At 38.5% G+C, this 19,185-nt stretch overlaps 1 protein-coding gene across 2 annotated transcripts in view; it reads left to right on the top strand.

Annotated features, from left to right (window-relative positions):
- Positions 1-19,185, top strand: part of CDK14 (cyclin dependent kinase 14) — a 537,382-nt gene that overhangs the window by 451,972 nt on the left and 66,225 nt on the right. For both annotated transcript variants that reach the window (XM_054564177.1, XM_054564178.1), the window contains one exon: positions 603-746. In XM_054564177.1, the coding sequence (XP_054420152.1) occupies positions 603-718 (116 nt within the window). In that variant the 3' untranslated portion in view covers positions 719-746. The remainder of the gene's footprint in view (positions 1-602; positions 747-19,185) is intronic.

Genomic DNA, 19,185 nt, shown 5'->3' with positions numbered 1-19,185 from the left:
CAGGGATTTCTTTTCATTCTGACTTATGCACTACAGGATTCTGAAGTCCTAAAACAGCGTGGGGCTTAATAAATATTTCTTCAATGATTGAATGAAAGTATGGCACAAAGAAAAGAAAAAATAGCCCTGGCCAGGTGGCTCAGTTGGCTGGAGTGCTGGCCCATATACCAAAAGGTTGCAGTTTTGAATCCTTGGTCAGGGCATATACCTAAGTTACAGGTTCAATCCCCGGTCAGAGCGCAAACAGGAGGCAGCTGATACCTCTCCCCCCCCGCCCCTCCCCCGACCCCTTTCTTTCTCTCTAGGATCAATAATAAAAAATATCTTCAGGAGAGGATTAAGAAAGAGAGAGACAGAAGGAGGGAGGAAAGAAGGGCAGTATATTGTTTTCATCACCTGAGCTGTGATTCTGCAGGGAAGGCAGACTGTCCTGTCATTTGTGTGTATGAATCTGTGTACATGTGTGTGTGGCTATGATTACTTGACTTTCAGAGGCCAAAATACACCATAGTGTTCCCTGGGCCAGGTATCCATTTTAAAAAAGAGAAGATTATAAATACATCAATAAATATGTAAATGATAACTTTTCATTTTCTCCACAGTGTCTTCTATTTTTACCGTCCCAAATGTAAGATTGCAACCAGAGTCTGGAGAAAGCATGAGGGCCTTTGGGAAAAACAATAGTTATGGCAAAAGTCTATCAAACAGCAAGCACTGATGAGCACAGCATTCTCAAGAGAGCACAGGTAAGATGACCCACTTTACTTGGAAAGTAATATTGCATAGATGTCAAAGACATCTTTTAAATGAAATTTTTCAGATTCATTTTTCCCCCTCTTATCAGTCTCTTGTGTTCACTATGGCATTCATCACAGATTCTATGGAGGCAGAGTACAGTTGGTCATTTGCATGTTTTCCAGCGCTTCAGGTTCTAACCATAATTTTACTTCATCTGTATAGTTAGGAGCAACCCTTTTAGTCATAAGCAAGTCATTTTAGCTACTCACACATTCTTCATTGAGGTGAGCAGAAGCTTAACCTTGGGCTGTATCTAAGCTTTGACCCACACAATTTTTTTTTAATTAGTTGCTCTCATTTTACAATGGGGAGATTTTATACAAAGTCTGGATTTCTGGCTTTTCCTGAAAAGTCAGCAACTCTGCAATAATACCATGCTCACAGTCCTGCCCGAATTCTGTGCATCTGACTGACTGGTGGCCGCCTCCCTGGGAAAAGACGTGTGCTCCCTGCTGTTGCTCCAGTGCCACGTGACCACTTCACCCATCTCTGATTCCCGCCAGGCCCCAAACACAGACCTTATCAGGGGCAGCTTTTCTCTTTTTCCTATATGGCGCTGTGACCCCTACCGCTCTGCAGACAGGCAGCATCGCCTAGGCAAGGCACTCCCCGGGCCTGGCAGCCTGCCCCGGGCGGCACACACGCTTCACAGAAACAAGCTAAGACAGCAGCTTCTGAAAAGGCTGTGTGTCCCTCTTTACTGCCGGGTGGAGAGGTCTGGGATTTTGGAATTGCAGGACCCTGTACATATACCTTCTTGTTCAATGCCACTTAACCCTCTCAAGCAAATAGAGAAGCACCTTTTTTGTGGGGAAAGCCTTTCTTTTGCCAGTCCATATTTGTTCCTTGCTCCTATGGATGCCCAGTAATTCAACAGGTGAGCAAATCGGAGGATGCATAGAGCAGTGGTGGAGCTCCTCCTTGTTCCTCTGTCTCTTAGAAGAGAGCTTAACAGGCTGATTTGTCAGCCTGGCAAAGAGAGCAAATTAAATTGTCCACCTTACCCTGGCCGTGTAGCTCAGTGGGTTGGAGTGTCATCCTGTACACCCCAACAGTTTCAGGTTCAACCCCTGGTCAGGGTATATGCTTAGGTGGTGGGTTCGATCCCCAGTCAACCCCCAGTTGGGGTGGGTATGGGAGGCAACAGATCAGTGTTCTCTCTTTCTCTCTTCTCCTCTTTCTAAAATCAATAAAAATGTATCCTTAGGTGAAGATAATAAAGAAAAATTGTCCACCCTGCCTTGTGGGTGAAATGCCAGTACTGTGAGCTATTTCTGGACTTACTTTTCGCATGTGCTCGGTGAGGGGGCCAGTGTTAGCTTCTCAGAAGTATGGTGATGAGTTTTGAATAGCTGGAGAGAAAAGATTCCCAGGTGAAAGGGGATGTATAAATGCCAGTCAGCACTAGTAAACTTGCCACCTCTTTTGTTGGTATGAGTAAGATTCTTCATTCCTCAGGTTACTTGTCCCTGCTGGACACAAAGTCACCTAGAAGCCCAACTGTACTGCCCTATGGCATCTGTACTCCCATTCTGAATTTCAATTGGTCAGACAAAGGACAAGTGGGACTGCGTTTCTGACCAGTAACCGCCTGGTTCTGAGAATGGTTTTAATTCACGAGGGTGGCAGCATAGGCTTTCTAAAGTATTTAACCTGCATTACCATAATGAGGCCCCCTGGCTTTCTAAATCCTTCAGCCAATTCAGTAGAACAAAACAAAAAGTGGACTTCATTTGGGCTGTTCTTTCATACACACATGCCCACAAGCAAGCGTGCATTTCAATGGCAAGGCAGCTTCGTGCTCCTCTGCGGTTTGGAGATCTCTGTGGCCTGAGCCCAGCCAGTAAAGCCGCTGGACCGTGTGTCGGGTCAGCTTCTCGGAAAATCAGATCAAACTCACAGAACGGAGGCATGGCCTGCAAGGACTCAAACATTAATTGAAAAAAGATTTTAAAAGGTGCTCAGAACCGCAGTCATTAGTATTTGAAAGTCTTTTAAAAATGTATTTGCAGTATCTTTTTAAAACTAACTTAAAGTTATCTGCATGGTGGAACCTCTTCCTCTAGAATTATTTGATAATGATACAAATATTTTCTCTATGAGTTTTGTCTTTTCACGTCAACTTGTAAAGCTTAATGTCATTATTGCTTTTTGTTGTTTTCTTCCAAATCTCAATACCTCAGCTTAATTCAACATTATATTGAGAAAACATCTAAATTGTTTTTTCTCAGAAAAGCTTCAAGGAGACTGGATTCTAAGAGGTTTCTGTCAGAAGCAAAAGATATCTTTTTAATTTCTCCTCTGTGTGGATTTTGAATTTTAATCAAATGAAGCCATCTTTGGGATAAAAATATATAGCTTCTATATTGTCCTAATGCATCTTGTATAGTAGAACTTATTCTAACCAATACTTGAGTATCAAACTGTAGACATATAGAGCAAAAAGTCTACACAAATAAGGGTATTCATAGAGAAAAACATGGAATTTCCTATATTTTAATTTTGTTGTTGATGAATTAATTAACTGTCTAGAGCAGGATGAGGCATCTTAAATTTTCCTCAGATGTCCCAATTCTTTGTAAAGCCCAGAAGGACAGGGAAGGAGAGGGCAGGGGAAGAGGGTGGGGGCCCAAATAAGCTATGACTAGGCTAAGGCTAGCATTTCAACCACCTCTCTTGGGAGGTAAGACAGAGGGAAATGCATTGTATCACTTCTGCTTTTGAAATGAGGGAGGACTGATGGGCAGGAGTGTTTCAGGTCGTAATTTTTTCCTGATATCTCAATGCCAAATTGTTTCTATACGTGCATACAAAGGTCACTTCATTATTTAGTTAAGAGAGCTGGGTTTGCATAAACTGGATAATGAGAAGCATTTTCCTTTGCAGCAGAAAGCAATTTGAGTTTCAGAGTCCTGTGACCAAATGAAATAAAAAGAAAAACTACATGCAGCCAAGTTAAACATGGGATAGGTGCCACTGAATGGCCAAAGTACTGTGCTTCCTACATTTTGTTATCCTCTAAAGATATTAACGGCGTCAAGCTTTCATAGATGGTCCCCACTCTTCTAATCAGCATTGGAGGGTAAGACCCTCTTAATGTCTGAGGGACATTATGCCTTAAATGTGCATAGAAATTTTCCCCAGGGAAAAGACTAGACGCTATATTGAATACCACATCCATTAGTATCACTTATATGCAAACACAGCCCTATGGTGAGCTTAATTTTCCAGTTATTTTAAACAGACAGGAAGTGCACGGTCACTCTGTCTACTTCTCTTTTTGCTGAATACAAGAAATAAGAATGGCTCCTAATCTTTTAAACAGACATTTTATATTTTTTTCTGAAATGATATGTGCTCATTTTGGTTCATCTCTTTTTAATGAATCAGCTGGCCTTCAGACTATTACATTTGTAATACATATGCAGCTGTCTAGTGCATGAAAAAAATTGTATTTGGTTCAAGTGCAAGAAGTTAACTGCATGCATATTTTGGTGACCTTTCCCTTGCTTTATAGAATTTTATCTTTGCTAATCAACATTATTTAAGTATTGTATGACAATAAAAAAAAAAGGGTTAGACTCTCTTGGCTTGACTTAGTCATCAAGCGATAAATAACTAAAAGTAGGCTTCCAGGTACACAGAGTAGAATGCATAAATTGCTTAAGAATTTTAATTAAATAAGGTAAAGATTTTTTAAAAAGAAAACTCCAAAAAGAATACACTGCATTGGTGCTGAACGTTCAGTGGATCTGCGCCTTGACACCTTAGGGTGCCAAACCCTGGGGTTGTTTAAAAAACCAGGATCCTGCAGTCCATGAAACTGCATTTTAAAGAACCCCAAAGGATACTGATACAGGTATCTGAACTACATATAATGAAATATTTAGTAAATATCGAGAATTGTATATTTATAAAGTAAAATAATCAACTATTTGAGTCAGGACTGGATATAGACAAACTAGGAAAATCCACCGTAACCCTTTTTTTTAAGGAAGAGTAGTGTACACTTGTGCTAATAAGGTAACCACTAGCCATATATGGCTTTTTAAATTTAATTTTTAATTAATTAAAAGTAAGTTAAATTACAGTTTTGTTTCCTCAGTAGCAATACCACATTTCAAGTGTTTGGTAGCCACACATGGCTAGCAGCCACCTTATGAGCCAGGGTGAATATAGAACCGTCCCAACACCACAGAACAGTCTGGTGGACAACTGGTGAAGAGCATCCTCCTGCCTGCGTGTTCATGGAGGAATCAGGAAAATCAAACTGATCCAATCAGTAAAAACATGTGTCAGTTCTAGATGACAGCCACTTAAGAGAAGCTCAAAATGTCTGAGGAAGAGAAACTCTCAAATGAGGTAAGAGGCAGGTAGCAAAGTGTAAAGAACAGAGACAGATGACTGAGAATGACAAAAAAGGCTTTGCCACAGGAACAGGACAGACCACAAGAGAGGGGGTTTGGGGATCTTTAGGAGAAGGAAACATGGTCACATTTCCTCAGTTGATGGTGGTCTTTGTTTAGATTGCTCTGGGAAGTAAGGAGGAACAGGTTGACAGTGTACGTAGGTGCACAGAAGCTAAATGTCCCTCAGAATCCAACAGAGGCTTTAGTTTGTCTGCCAGCTCAACTATCACCTCACATCTGCTACCTGTTCCTGGAGAGACACCCACCTGTTGTATCCTTTATGCAGCTCAATTTTCCTGTCGCTGCATCCACTAACATTGCTTTCATCTTCTCGTCTCATAGCTTCTGCTGACTTGTCTCCTCTGCTTGTTCATGAATCCTGCCTATTGTGGTTCCTCTCTTGTCTCTCTTATTCTGGGGCAGTCTGTTGCTGAGCTCCTTCCCTCAGATTCGGTTGGTCCTCAAAAGCAGTTCTGATTGGTGTGGTCATCATCTTGAAGTAGAGAGAGCAAGGCATCAAGCAAGGCTGTTTTGTGAGTCACCCCCAAAAGCTGCTGGCTGACTGTAGACCACCCTGGGTCAAGTGCAGAGCCCTGATTCAGTCAGATGAGCTGTGAACTGGGTGGCCGACCTTTTCCTAAGGAACCCCTCAAAAGAGGACTCTAGGCTTAGTAGTCTCTGAAGCTTCTATGAAGCAAGCAGTATAGTCTGAAGGTACCTTGCCTAGCTACTACCAAGGAAAAAAATCAGACCAGTAGAAAAGGACAGTCCAGTGTTCATGAAGTAACAACATCCTCATTGTGTGATATTTTTGTCTAAAGGTCTTTTTAAGGCCATGTTGCATTTTCTCAACTGTAGACACAAAAGGGGATAATACCTGCTAGTATTTATCCCACTAAGAAATTCAAAGGTTGGATCTAGCTTTCTCTCAGTAGCAGGAAGTCTTCTGAGTTTTTTTTCCCCCTGCAAGAACTATTATTTTCCACATAATCCTGCAAATTTATTTTCCTATCGAACAACTACATTTTTATTCTCTGTTGTCTTACATAGTTGAAAGACTAGGTTGGGAAATAACAGGGAGAGAGGGAAACAAACCTTAGTGTTCCTCAAAGGTTTTATCTGAAAGAATCCCTGGTTTGTGTCATTACCCCTACATTGCTGCAGATTAAAAAATATGTCTGACTCAGAAATTGACGGTGCTTCAACCACAAACCCATAATGCATATGAACCTCTGACAGAAAAGAGGCTGGAATGTTGTTTGGTTTCTCCACCCCATCTCTACCCGCTTCCTTTAGTTTCCCCTCTACCCTGGAAAGCCTGTTATCGCCCCTAAACTCTGATGCAAGTTAGCAGGCTGCAAAGTTTGCCTCTTCTCCCCCCCGCACCGCCCCCAACCTGCCCCCTTCTCTGCCTCTCCACTTCTCCCTTTCCGCAAGTCACCTCGAAGCTGTGCTCTGCACCTCCACTGCCAGCCCTGTGGAGAGGTTCACAAAGGACTCTAAGGCCTTTGCCATCTAATCTGCTTAATCATGTCCTGGGATTGTGACAAAGCAGAATGAAACTAAAATTGAATATAGGTATCGTGCTCCATTCAGAGGGCATTTTTAAGTATTTATTCCATCTTTTGATGTTGACACAATTTCTGATTTACAGAAAAGTTGCAAGAGTAGTACAAAGAATTCCTGATACCCTTTACCCACTTTCCCCAAATGTTTGCATTTTATGACATTTGCTGTATTATATTCATTCTCTCTCATGCACACACACGTGTGCACATACACATTGTTTTGCTAAACCATTGTTTTAACTCACATGACATTCCATTACCTTTAAATAGTTCAGTGTGTATTTCTTAGGAATTCAGAATGATATTTTTAATTAAGAATAATAATAGTTTTTGCCCTTGCTTTCTGTTTTCCCTTCTCTGAGAGTCTTTAAAAGCAAACTGGCTAAAAGAGAAGAAACGTTTGATGCTTCACAAATTGGTTCATCAGCCCAAAGATGCTCAAAAATTGGCTATATTTTTGTGATTCAGTGTTCTGAGTCAGATGAGCTTTCAAAATGGGGGTGGGGACAGCACTACAACTTGTATCTCTGTCTTTTTAAAATCCAAATTAATTTCTTAGGGACTATTTAGCCAGCAGCATAATATGAGCGAAGCTTTCTTATAAAAATGGTGGGCACGGGATGTGACGTGGCTAGTAAGCAAGATGTCTATTACAATGCTTGGCCACACTGTGATGAAGTTAGCAGTCACATATATTATAACAGGTAGTTATAATCAGTTCAGGTGCTCTATTTTTCTTTTTTATTCAATGTTGATTCTTATGCATTTGGGATACAGAGGGAATCGTCTATGCCCTAAGTGCACTGTATTGTATTATTAATACCAGGATAGCAGCTGAGTCCCACTAGACAGTCTTTGTGGTCTGCAGATACCCTAAGAAATGTCTGAGCATAAAAGGAGGCTGTTTGAGTTGAAGTGAGCTGATGGTCTGGGATGACATTTGAATGCATGGAGGACAATGTCTCAATGATAGTGTCAAGAAGGAAAGGCAAAAAGAAGCTTGAAACTATTCCCATTGTTCTGCGATGCTCATCACTCCTCCTGAGATACTCCTCATGTGGGAGCTTTGTCTGGGTAGAAATAGGGAGTAGGATCAGGGACGATACACACTGGAGCTTTGGGACAAAAGCCAGGGATTCAGGTTCTTAGACACATTAAAATTCTAGACAGATAGCAGATATAATGAAAAGCACAACCCAAATGTATTTCAAGTCTAACAAAATTAAACATTTTAGCTAAATTATTACAAGTATTTTTAACAAAATGTTTGCAATACTTGGAGATGCTTCTATCAGTAAGGCTTTTAAGAACATCAAATCAGTTGTGCAAATAAATAATTTACCAAGTCTCTTTTGGAATTTAGGATAGCTGTTTCCTCTACCAACACACACATAACACATATGTACCCACAAACACAAACTCTATACACTCACACAGCCAAATGGAGTAATTTTTCAACAGTCCTAGAGTTGCTAGAATAACATCATAGATTAATCAAAGCGTTGCTTTTCCACCTAAGGAAATGATACACAAGGTCTCAAACAGAAAACAATACAAACGTTGGAGAAATTGATGGAAATTTAACTCATCATATATACCACCATGTATGCCCAGCATGAAATCAAATACTATGACTGTTAACTTCCATACTTGGGTGAATTTTTTTCCCTTTAAATTATTACCATTCTTTTAATGTAGTTTGCACCATGTACAGTGCCCTTGGATTTTTAATTGCTCTGGATTATCATTTTCAATGCAATTAGTAAAAGGCCCTCAGTTACATATAATTATTACTGTAAATGGGGCTACTGGCCTAATTACTATAAATGAGGAAAGATGTGTGATTATCATGTGCAATTAAATCATGTACAATATTTATTTTACATTATTACATACAATGGTGTAATGATTAATTATATTGTATCATTTCTTGGTCAACAAATCTACTTTATATTAAGATACCTAGAATTGTGATCCATTGTCAAAGACCCATGTACCAGATCTTTCTTCCTAAGGTAATTGAGTTGGTCTGATTGTGCACAGACAAAAAAAAAAAAAAATCTGAAGAAAAAAAATATATTTTACCTCCATTAATTAACAATGCCCAGATTATCCTATAGTTTCAGTGTTAAATTCTTCTTGAGCCCCATGCCAAGTTCTACCATACCTGTTTGTTTTTATGTAAATGAGCAAAAATCAACACCCCTAAATGATGGTAACATTTAAAACACGCCTGAGGTTGGGGGTGGGGGAAGGAGGCCTTTCCTTCATTGTGGCAAACATGATAATCACCCCTAGTTTACAAATGCACACTTAACAAGCTTATAGCACATAATTAATTCTGCAAAGGATGCTTTTTGACAGAGTGGGATTATGAGAATTGCATACTGATAGTGGCAGGAGAAATAAATCTATTTTCTCTACGTCAGGTAGGGTGTTCTTGTGTTCTTCAGAAACTGGCACATCTCAGAGGTGTTGCTCTCAAAATGATCTCAGGATGGAAAGAAATCAGTAATTACAGAGCCAGGCATTCAGTTGTGTCCTAATTTTCCCACCAGTTTTTCAGTGTTTCAGCCGCCTCAGAGACTTAAAGTATTCTCATTAGGTAGCTGCCGAGGCAGCCGCTTGCCTACTCCCTCATTCTCTCACTCGAATTTCCTTTTTTTTTTTTTTTTCCATTCCTGCCTTGGGAGTGACTGTGAAGATCATTTGCTGGAATGATTGGCAGGTTAGAGGATTCGATCAGATGAGTTCCTCTTAGTGCAGGTCAAAAAGGCTAGTTAGCAGGAGCTGTCGAAAAATGCCAGCAGCATTCGAAATGGGAAATGTCATGACTTCGAGGCAGGGGGTGCCACCTGGAACAGAAGGCCCCCAGCTCATTAGCAAGTTACAGGATGCAGGCTTAACCGGAGGGAGCAGAGAAGGAGAGATAATACCCAATAGGAAAAATGATTGTGAAGTGGAATTGATTTCATGTATAATTTGTTTATCACTAGAGGGGACAAATGCTGTCCTTCTGACATGAGCAGAGAAGTGTGGACTATGAATGAAGCCACTTAGCATAATCTCCAGGTTGAGCTTTGGATTTAAAGAATGCAAACTTCTTTATTCTTAACTGTGGAAATGATCAGGTCATGTTACATTAATTAAAGCTGACATACTCTCAAATGTTTTATCTGGGCAATGTGGCAATTCAAGAGAAACGGAGATGGGCAACTTTAGAAAATAAGAGGGATTTTTTTTTTTCTTTTTCTCTGCTGGTGTGGAAGACTAGCTCAGTTGCATACTAAATTACGAAAGGGTGCTTAGCTAGGCTGCACAAATCAAACCTGGGCTTCCTGATTCTTACGCAAACCCTGTGGGAGATTTAGATCTAACCCATGTTAAAATATATTTGTATATTTTAGAATATGACTGTATCATATTTTGGTACGTTACAATTTTAACCTGGTTTTTTTAGAGGGGAGAAGATCTCCAATTTCATGACTTCCTAGTTGTCAGTCCATCTAGACTTTGATAGTTTATCATAAACTCAGCAAATTATGGTAGCCATATTTACAAACAAAAGGAAGCTACAAAGATGTCCTAACAGGAAAAATTGATCTGCACTTTGTAAAAGGAGAATGTAGTGGCAAAACAAAAAATAATATGCCTAATATGTACTCAAACTAAACTCCAAATGTAAAGGTTCCAGTATTTTTGCAATATGTTAAATGGGCTTTACTGTAAAGCCTTTTTCTACATATATTCCAACAGAAAATGTTTTTTCTTTTGATAAGAAACTTTTATGATATCATTTATCTCTCACTTGGAGGTCTTCATTTGTTGGGCTGCAAATGCCACAGCTGCGAGTCTTTCTGGCTGAGCACTGAAGGATGTTTACTTAGCATCCAGATTTTGGTGAAGACACATTTTCAAAATGTCTTTGCCCTGAGTTTCTCTTAAACGTTGAGACAGTTTATGAGGCAGTTATAAAATAGCCAAAGCTTGTTTTATCAAGCAGCCTCAGACTGCTGCCTTAAGTGAATAGAAATCTTAAAACCTCCTAGTCAAAACACTGGTGGAAAATTCATTCTGTCCTGTATTCAGCATATAAAGCTTAGCAGTAAGCTACTGAATATAGCTGTCAAGATGTACTGTGTCAGTTTTGTCAGATCTAAAAACTTAAACATCAGTGTGAATCCACTCATCCCCTCATTTGGGAGTTTTATTGTGTGGTCCAAAAGCTGACCTTTGGAAAAAAAATTATGAAATATTGCTTGAAATGGTTCATCTACAGTTAAGATTTTTTTTTTAATTTTTCCACAGTAACTCAATTTGTTAGTAACTGAGAGATTTATTAGAAAAATGAATAAATCAACTATTTTAAGAGAAAACATTGTGAAAAAAAATATAAGAGAATGAGGTCTAAGTTGCGTCCAAGTGGATTTCCCAGTTTTAGACTAGCTTTAAGTAAGATGTCCCTACCTCCCAGGATGGGCAGCAAGCCCCAGGAGGCCGGCAGTCGGAGCCAGAGGTGGACAGCGGTGTCCGTGTGTGCCTCCTCGCACTGCCCGCCGCTTCCTCCGGTCCAGGCCCTCAGCCTGGCCTTCCTCTCCTCTAGTCTTCCGTTCTTCTCAGTTAACCCCCTCTCCGCTCGCTAAAGTAGTATCTGGTACATATTGGCATTAGCTATTTATCACTCCCTGGGTTGAATATTTCCACGATATGAACTGAGTGACCCTGCTGTTAAAATTGTTCACCTTCAGATTTGTGGGTTCCCCTAGTTAAGGCTTCTAGGTTCCAAAGAAATGACATCCGTATAATTGTCCTCTACATCAGTTCTCCGTTGGTGGCTCATATACCCTGGAGATTCTCAGAGACTCCATGGGGTCAAAACCTCTTTCATAGTAATACTTAGATGTCCTTTGCCTCTGCGCTGTGTTGCCATTTGCCCTGAGGGTGCAAAAGCTCGGTAAGGGAACCCACGGGCCCGCAGCTTGAGTCAAGGCAGTGGCGTCAAACTGTATTCCTAGGCACGGTTTCCTTGACCCCTTCCCAGTGCTAATTGTTTTTAAAAGCCAGTTTCACGTAGTAATGTTCTTGATGAAGAGGTAGAAAGTGTTAATTTTGTTAGCTCTCTCCCTTTGAGTAACTGTCTTTTTAGTATTTGGTGAGATTCAATGGGGAGTTTGCATAAGCCATCTCCGCTAATCACTTAGGCTGCCTCGGAAAAAGCTCAGGTGCAGGTATTTGAGTTGCAAGGTGAACAAGCTGTTTTATTTCCTGAAACATGGTTTTCAACTTGAAAGAATGACTAACTGACAGAGAAATTGTGGTTATTTAAACTGGTACATTTGGCAGGCATTTTCTTAAAAATAATAAAAATTGAGCCTGTCACCTGAGGAAAATGGCTCATGGTATTTGCTGCCAATGATAAAATTAAAGCTTTCAATAGAAAATTTGAGTATGAGGAAACTAGAAAACTGTATTTGCCACTATGAGCTTGACAGTTTTCCAAACACCTTTCAAGTGAGATGGATGGTAATATAAGCAAAGTGGGATTTTTTGATGTTATATAGTGAAATGTGTCAACACTCGAAAGATCCACATAACTCATTGAACCAGTGTTTTCAAATGACCAATGCATGATTTAGAAAATCATTGCATAAATAAAATACTTCACTAAAATTGTGAAATTAACCAATAGGTTTTAAAGTAACAGAACACCGAGAATTCATTGATACGGTTTCAGATTTCTCAGTACAACTAACCCTAAAGAAGCTACCACTAGTTGAGTGTTGTTGTAATATAAAAGAAGACTATATATCTACAATTATTTGAAAGGGCTAATAAAATACTTCTTTATTTTCCTACTACATATCTGTGAGAGGCCATATTTTCTTGAGTTGCTTCAACCAAAACAAAATATCATAGAACTGATTGAATGCAGAAGCAGATCTGGGAATCCAGCTGTCCTCTATTCAGCCAGACATTAAAAAGATTTCCATAATAAGGCAGGGCCACCCCTCTCACTAATTGTGTTTGGAAAATATAGTTCTTTTTATTCAAATAAAGTTTTTATATTAACATGTAATGGATTTATTTTTAAATGAATTAAATATTTTTAAATTATCGATTTTAATTACAAATATGGTAAATATCAATAGGTATAATCCATATAAACAAAAGGTCTTTGGAGATCTTCTATAATTTTTAAAACTATCAAGGGTCCTTAAGACCAAAAAGTGTGAGAACCACCACCCTATATTACTGGTGCTAAGCATTAACTCTAGCATGCTACTTATGTTGGTAAGATTTTTTTCTTCATGAATAAATAACTATTCACTGAAGTTTTTTGTTTTTTTTTTTTTTTGCTGTATAAAATTATTCCAGTTCTATCCATCTGATTGAATATCTAATTTTTTTCTGGGGAACCAGAGGGTAAAATCCCTCTCCTTTTGTTCACATGGAGACCATCAGAAAATTACAGTAGAATGCCATTTACTATGCCCTTGATAATTAATTGACCAAGTCTTAAAAGACTTTTGCTATATATTAGTTGTTTGGGCTGCAACTTTTCCTTTTTTATGTGCATTAGATTTGACCTTGCATGGAGAGGCTCTAATTGTAAAACACTAAATCATCAGGCCATTTTCATAGCTTCTTTTTGGGACTCAGGAGGACTTTCAATGCAGTGTCTTGATCAGACTTAGTGTAAATTCTGTTTCTTTCAGAAGGGACTCAGGTTTTTCTCTGCCCACCAGGTTTTTCTCTGCCCACCAGGTTTTTCTCTTTCCATGGACAGTAGCTCGTGGAAATCTGGGTACATTTTGGGACTCCAAATTGGCAGTTCCTACTCAGCATGAATAGCAATCACATTAGGGTTGTGGGTTATTTAACTCTTTATTTTGAAATATTTGTAGAGAGCTATATACTTCACCAACTTCTTGTATTCACAGCCTTTATAACCATGGTACATTTATCAACTTAAGAAATTAATGTAGGTCCCCTACTATTAATTAATTAAACTGCAACCTTATTTGTAATTCACCTATTTTCACACTCATGTCCTTCTTCTGTCCCAGGACCCCATCCAGGGCACCACATTGCATTTATTATAATGTCTCCTTAGGCTCTTCCAGTCTGTGGTATTTTCTCAATCTTCCCTTGTTCTGCATGACCTTGAAGTTTTTGAAGAGTACTGTTCAGATATTTTATAGAATGTTCTTTATGATGTTTTCTCCTGGTAAGACTGGGGTTATGGGTTTTGGAGAAGAATACCACCAAGATGAAATGCTCTTCTCATCACATCATGTCAGGAAATCATCACATGATATCCACATGACTTACCACTGATCATGTTGGCCTTGATCACTAGTTGAGGTTTTAAAGACCACATGACATCCAGAAAGTAAATCAGGGAGACAGAAAGTCTGGGCTAGGTTCTCAGTCAAATGGAAGAAATTCAAGATGAGTTACTGAACTGAGGATGAGGCTACTTGATGTCAGTTTCAGAATGGAGACAGAGAAATTACCCTCAAGGCTCTGGCTGAAAATTGATAGAAATAGAGGAGAGGAGTCACACACAGAAAGGACAGTGACTGAATTAAGAATCCTGAGATGTCCCAGCCTCTGACTCAGGATTAGCGGTGGAATTTAGCAAGATATCTGACAAAGTGTGAAATATATTTTGTGAACATGAATAGACATGTGGCCATTTTACACATGTTGGGAACAAAGCCAGAGCTTCTGCTTCTGTGTATTGAAGTCCCCTGTCATGCGTCTGTCTTCCTTACCAGAACCCGATCTCAGAATACAGGAATTTATTTACCCTCATTTCACTATTATATCTCTATATCCTAGTATGGAACATAATTTATGCCCATTAAATATTTTTTAGATGTTGACTGAATTAGTGAATATCCAACAAACTCACTGTACTTTCAGCAAGTAGTTTTTGAGTAGCCATTTTATGAGTGTTGTTTTAGGCAATAGTGAGAAAGTTTCTAGCTTCACACAATTTATTTAACTTTTAAATTTTTTTTCAATTGCAACTTATATTCAATATTATATTAGTTTCAGGTATACAGCATAGTGGTTAGACAATCATATGCTTTACAAAATGTTCCCCCCATATTTCAAGTACCTACCTAGCACATTGCATAGTTATTACAATATCATTGACTATATTTTCTATGCTTTACTTTATACCCCCATGACTGTTTTGTAACTACCAATATGTACTTCTCAATCCCTTCACATTTTTCACCCTGTCCTCCAACCCCCCACCTCTGTGGCAACCCTCAGCCTATTTTCTCTATCTGTGAATCTGTTTTGTTTGTTTGCTTGCTTGTTTATATTGTACTTCAGATTCCACATATAAGTCAAGTCATACAATATTTGTCTTTCTCTGACTGACATTTTACTTAGCATAATACTCTCTAGGTTCATCCATGTTGTCTCAGATGGTAAGGTTTTGTTCTTTTTTATGGTTGAATAATGTTCCAGTATATATATATTTATACACACTTGTCAGTTGACGTGCACTTGAGTTGCTTCCATAGCTTGGCTATTGTAAATAATACTGCAATAAACATAAAGGTGTATATAGTCTTTCAAGTTAGTGTCTTTGCTTTCTTTGGCTCTATACCCAGATGTGGGATTGCTGTGTCATAAGGCAATTTCATATTTTAACTTTGTGATGAACGTCCATACGTTTTCTACAGTGCTGCACCAGTCTGCATTCCCACCAACAGTGCGCCTCTTTTCTCCACATCCTTGCCAACACTTGTTATTTGTTTATTTACTGATGATAGCCATTCTGATAGGTATGATGTGATATCTCATTGTGGTTTTAATTTGCATTTCTCCCATGATTAGTGACATTAAACATCTTTTCACATGTCTATTGACCACCTGTATGTCCTCTTTGAAGAAATATCTGTTTGGGTTTTTTTAACCATTCTATAATTGGATTGTTTGGGGAGGGGATTGTTTGTTTTTTGTTTTTTTTGTTTTTGGAAGACACAATTTAGAGAGACAGATATAAACATTTCATTTCAGGATAGGCCACAGCAGAAGTTCACATGAATCTACGTGGAAGGACAAATGAGGTAAAAATTAATTCTGCCAGATATTCTTGAAAACGTTTCTCAAAAGAAGGAATTCAGTTTTCCATGGGCATGAACGAGGAAAAAGGGGGTATTTTCAAGCACAGGCAACATCGGGAGCGAAGCCATGTCACCAAGTGCAGCATCTTAGAGAATATCTGTAAAGCGACAGAGCGCGGGGATGGGAAATGAGAAGACAGGACTGAGCAAGCGACTGAAGCTACATTGTGGGGTGTAGAACGACATGCTAAAGAGGTCGAATTTTAATGTGATTGCCTATGGGGAAACATGCATGGCCTCCTGCTCAGACACAGGCGATCAAAACATCGTAAAGTTGGAAGACTCTTTAAGGATCATATAACAACCTTGAAAGAAGATGCGGTATTTTTTTATTTTTGGAACTTCTGATTATGGTAGATCATGTCTTGAAAGTAAAGAAAATGCGTAAAATTTTACTCACACTTGTATCTAACGTAATATTAGAATATTAGAAGGGAAACCAGCACCCTTCTCTTTAGCTGAAACATATTCATCCTCCAGCCCTAAAATTTTTTTAATCTATCTTGGAAATGGTTCCTCTGGTATGCATTTTTCAACATGCATATAATGTGTTTCTTGAAAAGTTATGCATAAAGTATTTATTGTAGTTAAAAGAGTATGTTTTCTTTGTTCATATACCTACTTATAAAATGAATAATGACTCATTTAATTTAACTTTTGTGATTATGTAGAATTTCACATATTAAGATATATTGACAACATTTAGGAGAAATGCAAAACTAAAAAGTGAGATAACTGATTTTTCAGGGATAAAAATATAAGACAGTTTTTGAAGTTGAAAGAAATGCTAGATTAGTATCCTCAGTGTCTTGTTTGTAATGTGCTTAGCACTCAGTAGGTGTGCAAAAGTTTTTTTCATGAAGACATTCAAACTGATGTTTATGTACTTTAAGTATCTATAAGAGTTAACTCCAGTTTTTATCCCCATTTTGCCTAAATACAAATAAACTTTTAAGTATTTGAATATTTTAAAATGTGCCTAACCAATTTTTTTAAAACCACCTAATCTTTAGTAACTCAATAACTTTTTGGATGACTGTGCTGATAAAGACAAAATGTTGAAATAACTAACATAAGACAGATTAAGTATAAATTATTTAGAATTGATGATGTAAATATTTTTAAAAGGGATTTTTAAGTACATTAAAGTATACCAAACTAGTTAGAATATTATGCAGCCTAAAAGTTGTAGTCATAAAGCAAATAACAAGGAGAAATACATGTGATAATGTGAAAAAAGTATAATATTCTGCTTATACATATAAAATGTGTATGTAAAGAAAAAGGACAAAGGAAATACTTGAAACTGGTTTATACCTGGTTTAGCAGAGAAAAAATGGCTTTTACAAATTTTATTGTACATTTAATAAATTCAGTTATTTTACAGTTTTATAGCCAGAGTAGTTTCTCACTATAATTCCAACCTCAGACTCCCCTTGGATGCGTTCGAATTTGTTTTTCTTAATATGTTTATTGGTTTTAGAAAGAGGGGAAGCTAGGGGAGAGAGAGAGAAACATCAATGTGAGAGAGAAACATCGATTGGTTGCCTCCCATATGCACCCCGACTAGGGATGGAACTTCCAACCCAGGGATGTGCCCTGATCGAGAATCGAACCACCAGCTTTTTGGTGCAGGGGATGACCCTCCAACCAACTGAGCCACACTGGCCAGAGTGAATCCAAGTTTTCTGATGCTGCCTCATTACCAGACTTTCCTCTGTAGATAGTAGTATGTTATGAAGAACCAAATACCAAGCCAACAAACTTATTTACAACCATAGAGCATTTCATAACTTAACATTTGAAGTATTTGTCTTAGTGCTAAAAAATGCTGGTAAATTAACACTGGAAATAGCAATGTCCAAATGATTAAGGAACAACATGAAACCATAATTTAGCCAAAAGCAAATAGAAGAGCTAAAGTAAGCACATCAGAATAAGAATTTGAGACTCCAGATTCTTCCTTTTTCTACTGCGTATCTCAATACATTTTTCCCAAAGACCACTGTTTGAGTCTTTTTCTTTTTTTTTTCTTTGGAACATCACCTTCTTCCCTATGCCAAGACTAACTGCTCAGTGTTGTTTTGTGGGTTGAGAGGATGGCTGAGGGGATTGCAAGAAAGCCGTGACTGTTTCCCAGTTTGATCCATGTAACTATAGTTCTACAGCTCATGGCTGTTGGAGAGCCTTCAAGGTAAGGCTCTCCATTTATTACTTCACCTCATCCCCAAAATATCTCCTCATCTTGGTAGGAGTTAGTCTGCCTGCGAGAACTTAATAGAACCCTCAGTGGCCCGCTACCCACCTGCCAGGACCTGCAAGGTTTGCAAGAGGTCAGAAATTAAGATCCTGGACCTTAATCTCTGTCTTGTCTGCAGTTTAAGGATAAGGGAGAGAGGCTGGTGAGTCAAAAGTCATTTCCGTGTATTTGTAGCTTTTATTTTTGTAATGCAGGGTGAAAATACATTTTGAAAAGAAGATATATGTGAAGAAAATGAATTTGCAAAATATTTTATATTGTATGTTTTCACAAATATATTTGAGACCTGAAACCAGTATAGTGTGTGGTCATTTTACATAAGTAATTTTTTAATATATAAACTTGTATTTCTGTATTTGTGTCAGCAAAAACCATTTGCTTCATTTTTACTCCTCTTTCACTTCTTTTGTGACTTTTTGTGGTACTTCACCATTCAATAAGCTTTGCTTTTTGAACCTTCTTTTCTTACAGTTTCTAATTTCCACCTTCATTCTGTTTCTTGACTTGAAATGTTACCAGGGAGGATCAAAAAGAAAAGAAAAGAGTGTGTATTTGTTGGGAGGTGAAAACAAGGCAGAGGGAGGAAGACTGCTGGGGGAAAAAAGATTTAAATGAGAAATAGAATGAATGCTTCACTTGTTGGCTTTTAGCACAATTACCATACCTTAGGAATTATGCGGGGGAATAGTTAATTACGACTAAATGAGCCCCCTTTTTAGGCCCAGGGAGCTGACTGTCAGAGCTGTGAAGGATGTTGAATTGGGAGGCTGGGCTCTGTGTCGGTTGGTGGAAGGTCTGCTGAGAGCCAGAGAAAAGATAGCTGGGCGAGAGGAGCCTCCGATGAGGGAGCCACGTATATCATTTGCATACTTTTCCTGCAAAGGAGGTTTAATCCAAAGAAAGAAGGAGATTTCAGTATTGTCAGGCAGGCTTTGTTCAGGGTGAAGAGCAGAAGGAAATCTGCTGAAGGGGCCTTTCTCAAAGCCTTGGTCTCAGCC

This window comes from Pteronotus mesoamericanus, unplaced genomic scaffold (assembly GCF_021234165.1).
Source record: "Pteronotus mesoamericanus isolate MK-2021 breed Mesoamerican mustached bat unplaced genomic scaffold, CSHL_Meso_final scaffold_85, whole genome shotgun sequence".
NCBI classification, from domain to species: Eukaryota; Metazoa; Chordata; class Mammalia; order Chiroptera; family Mormoopidae; genus Pteronotus; species Pteronotus mesoamericanus.
The sequence above is the reverse complement of the archived record's forward strand: the minus strand, read 5'-3'. Positions and strand labels throughout refer to the sequence as shown.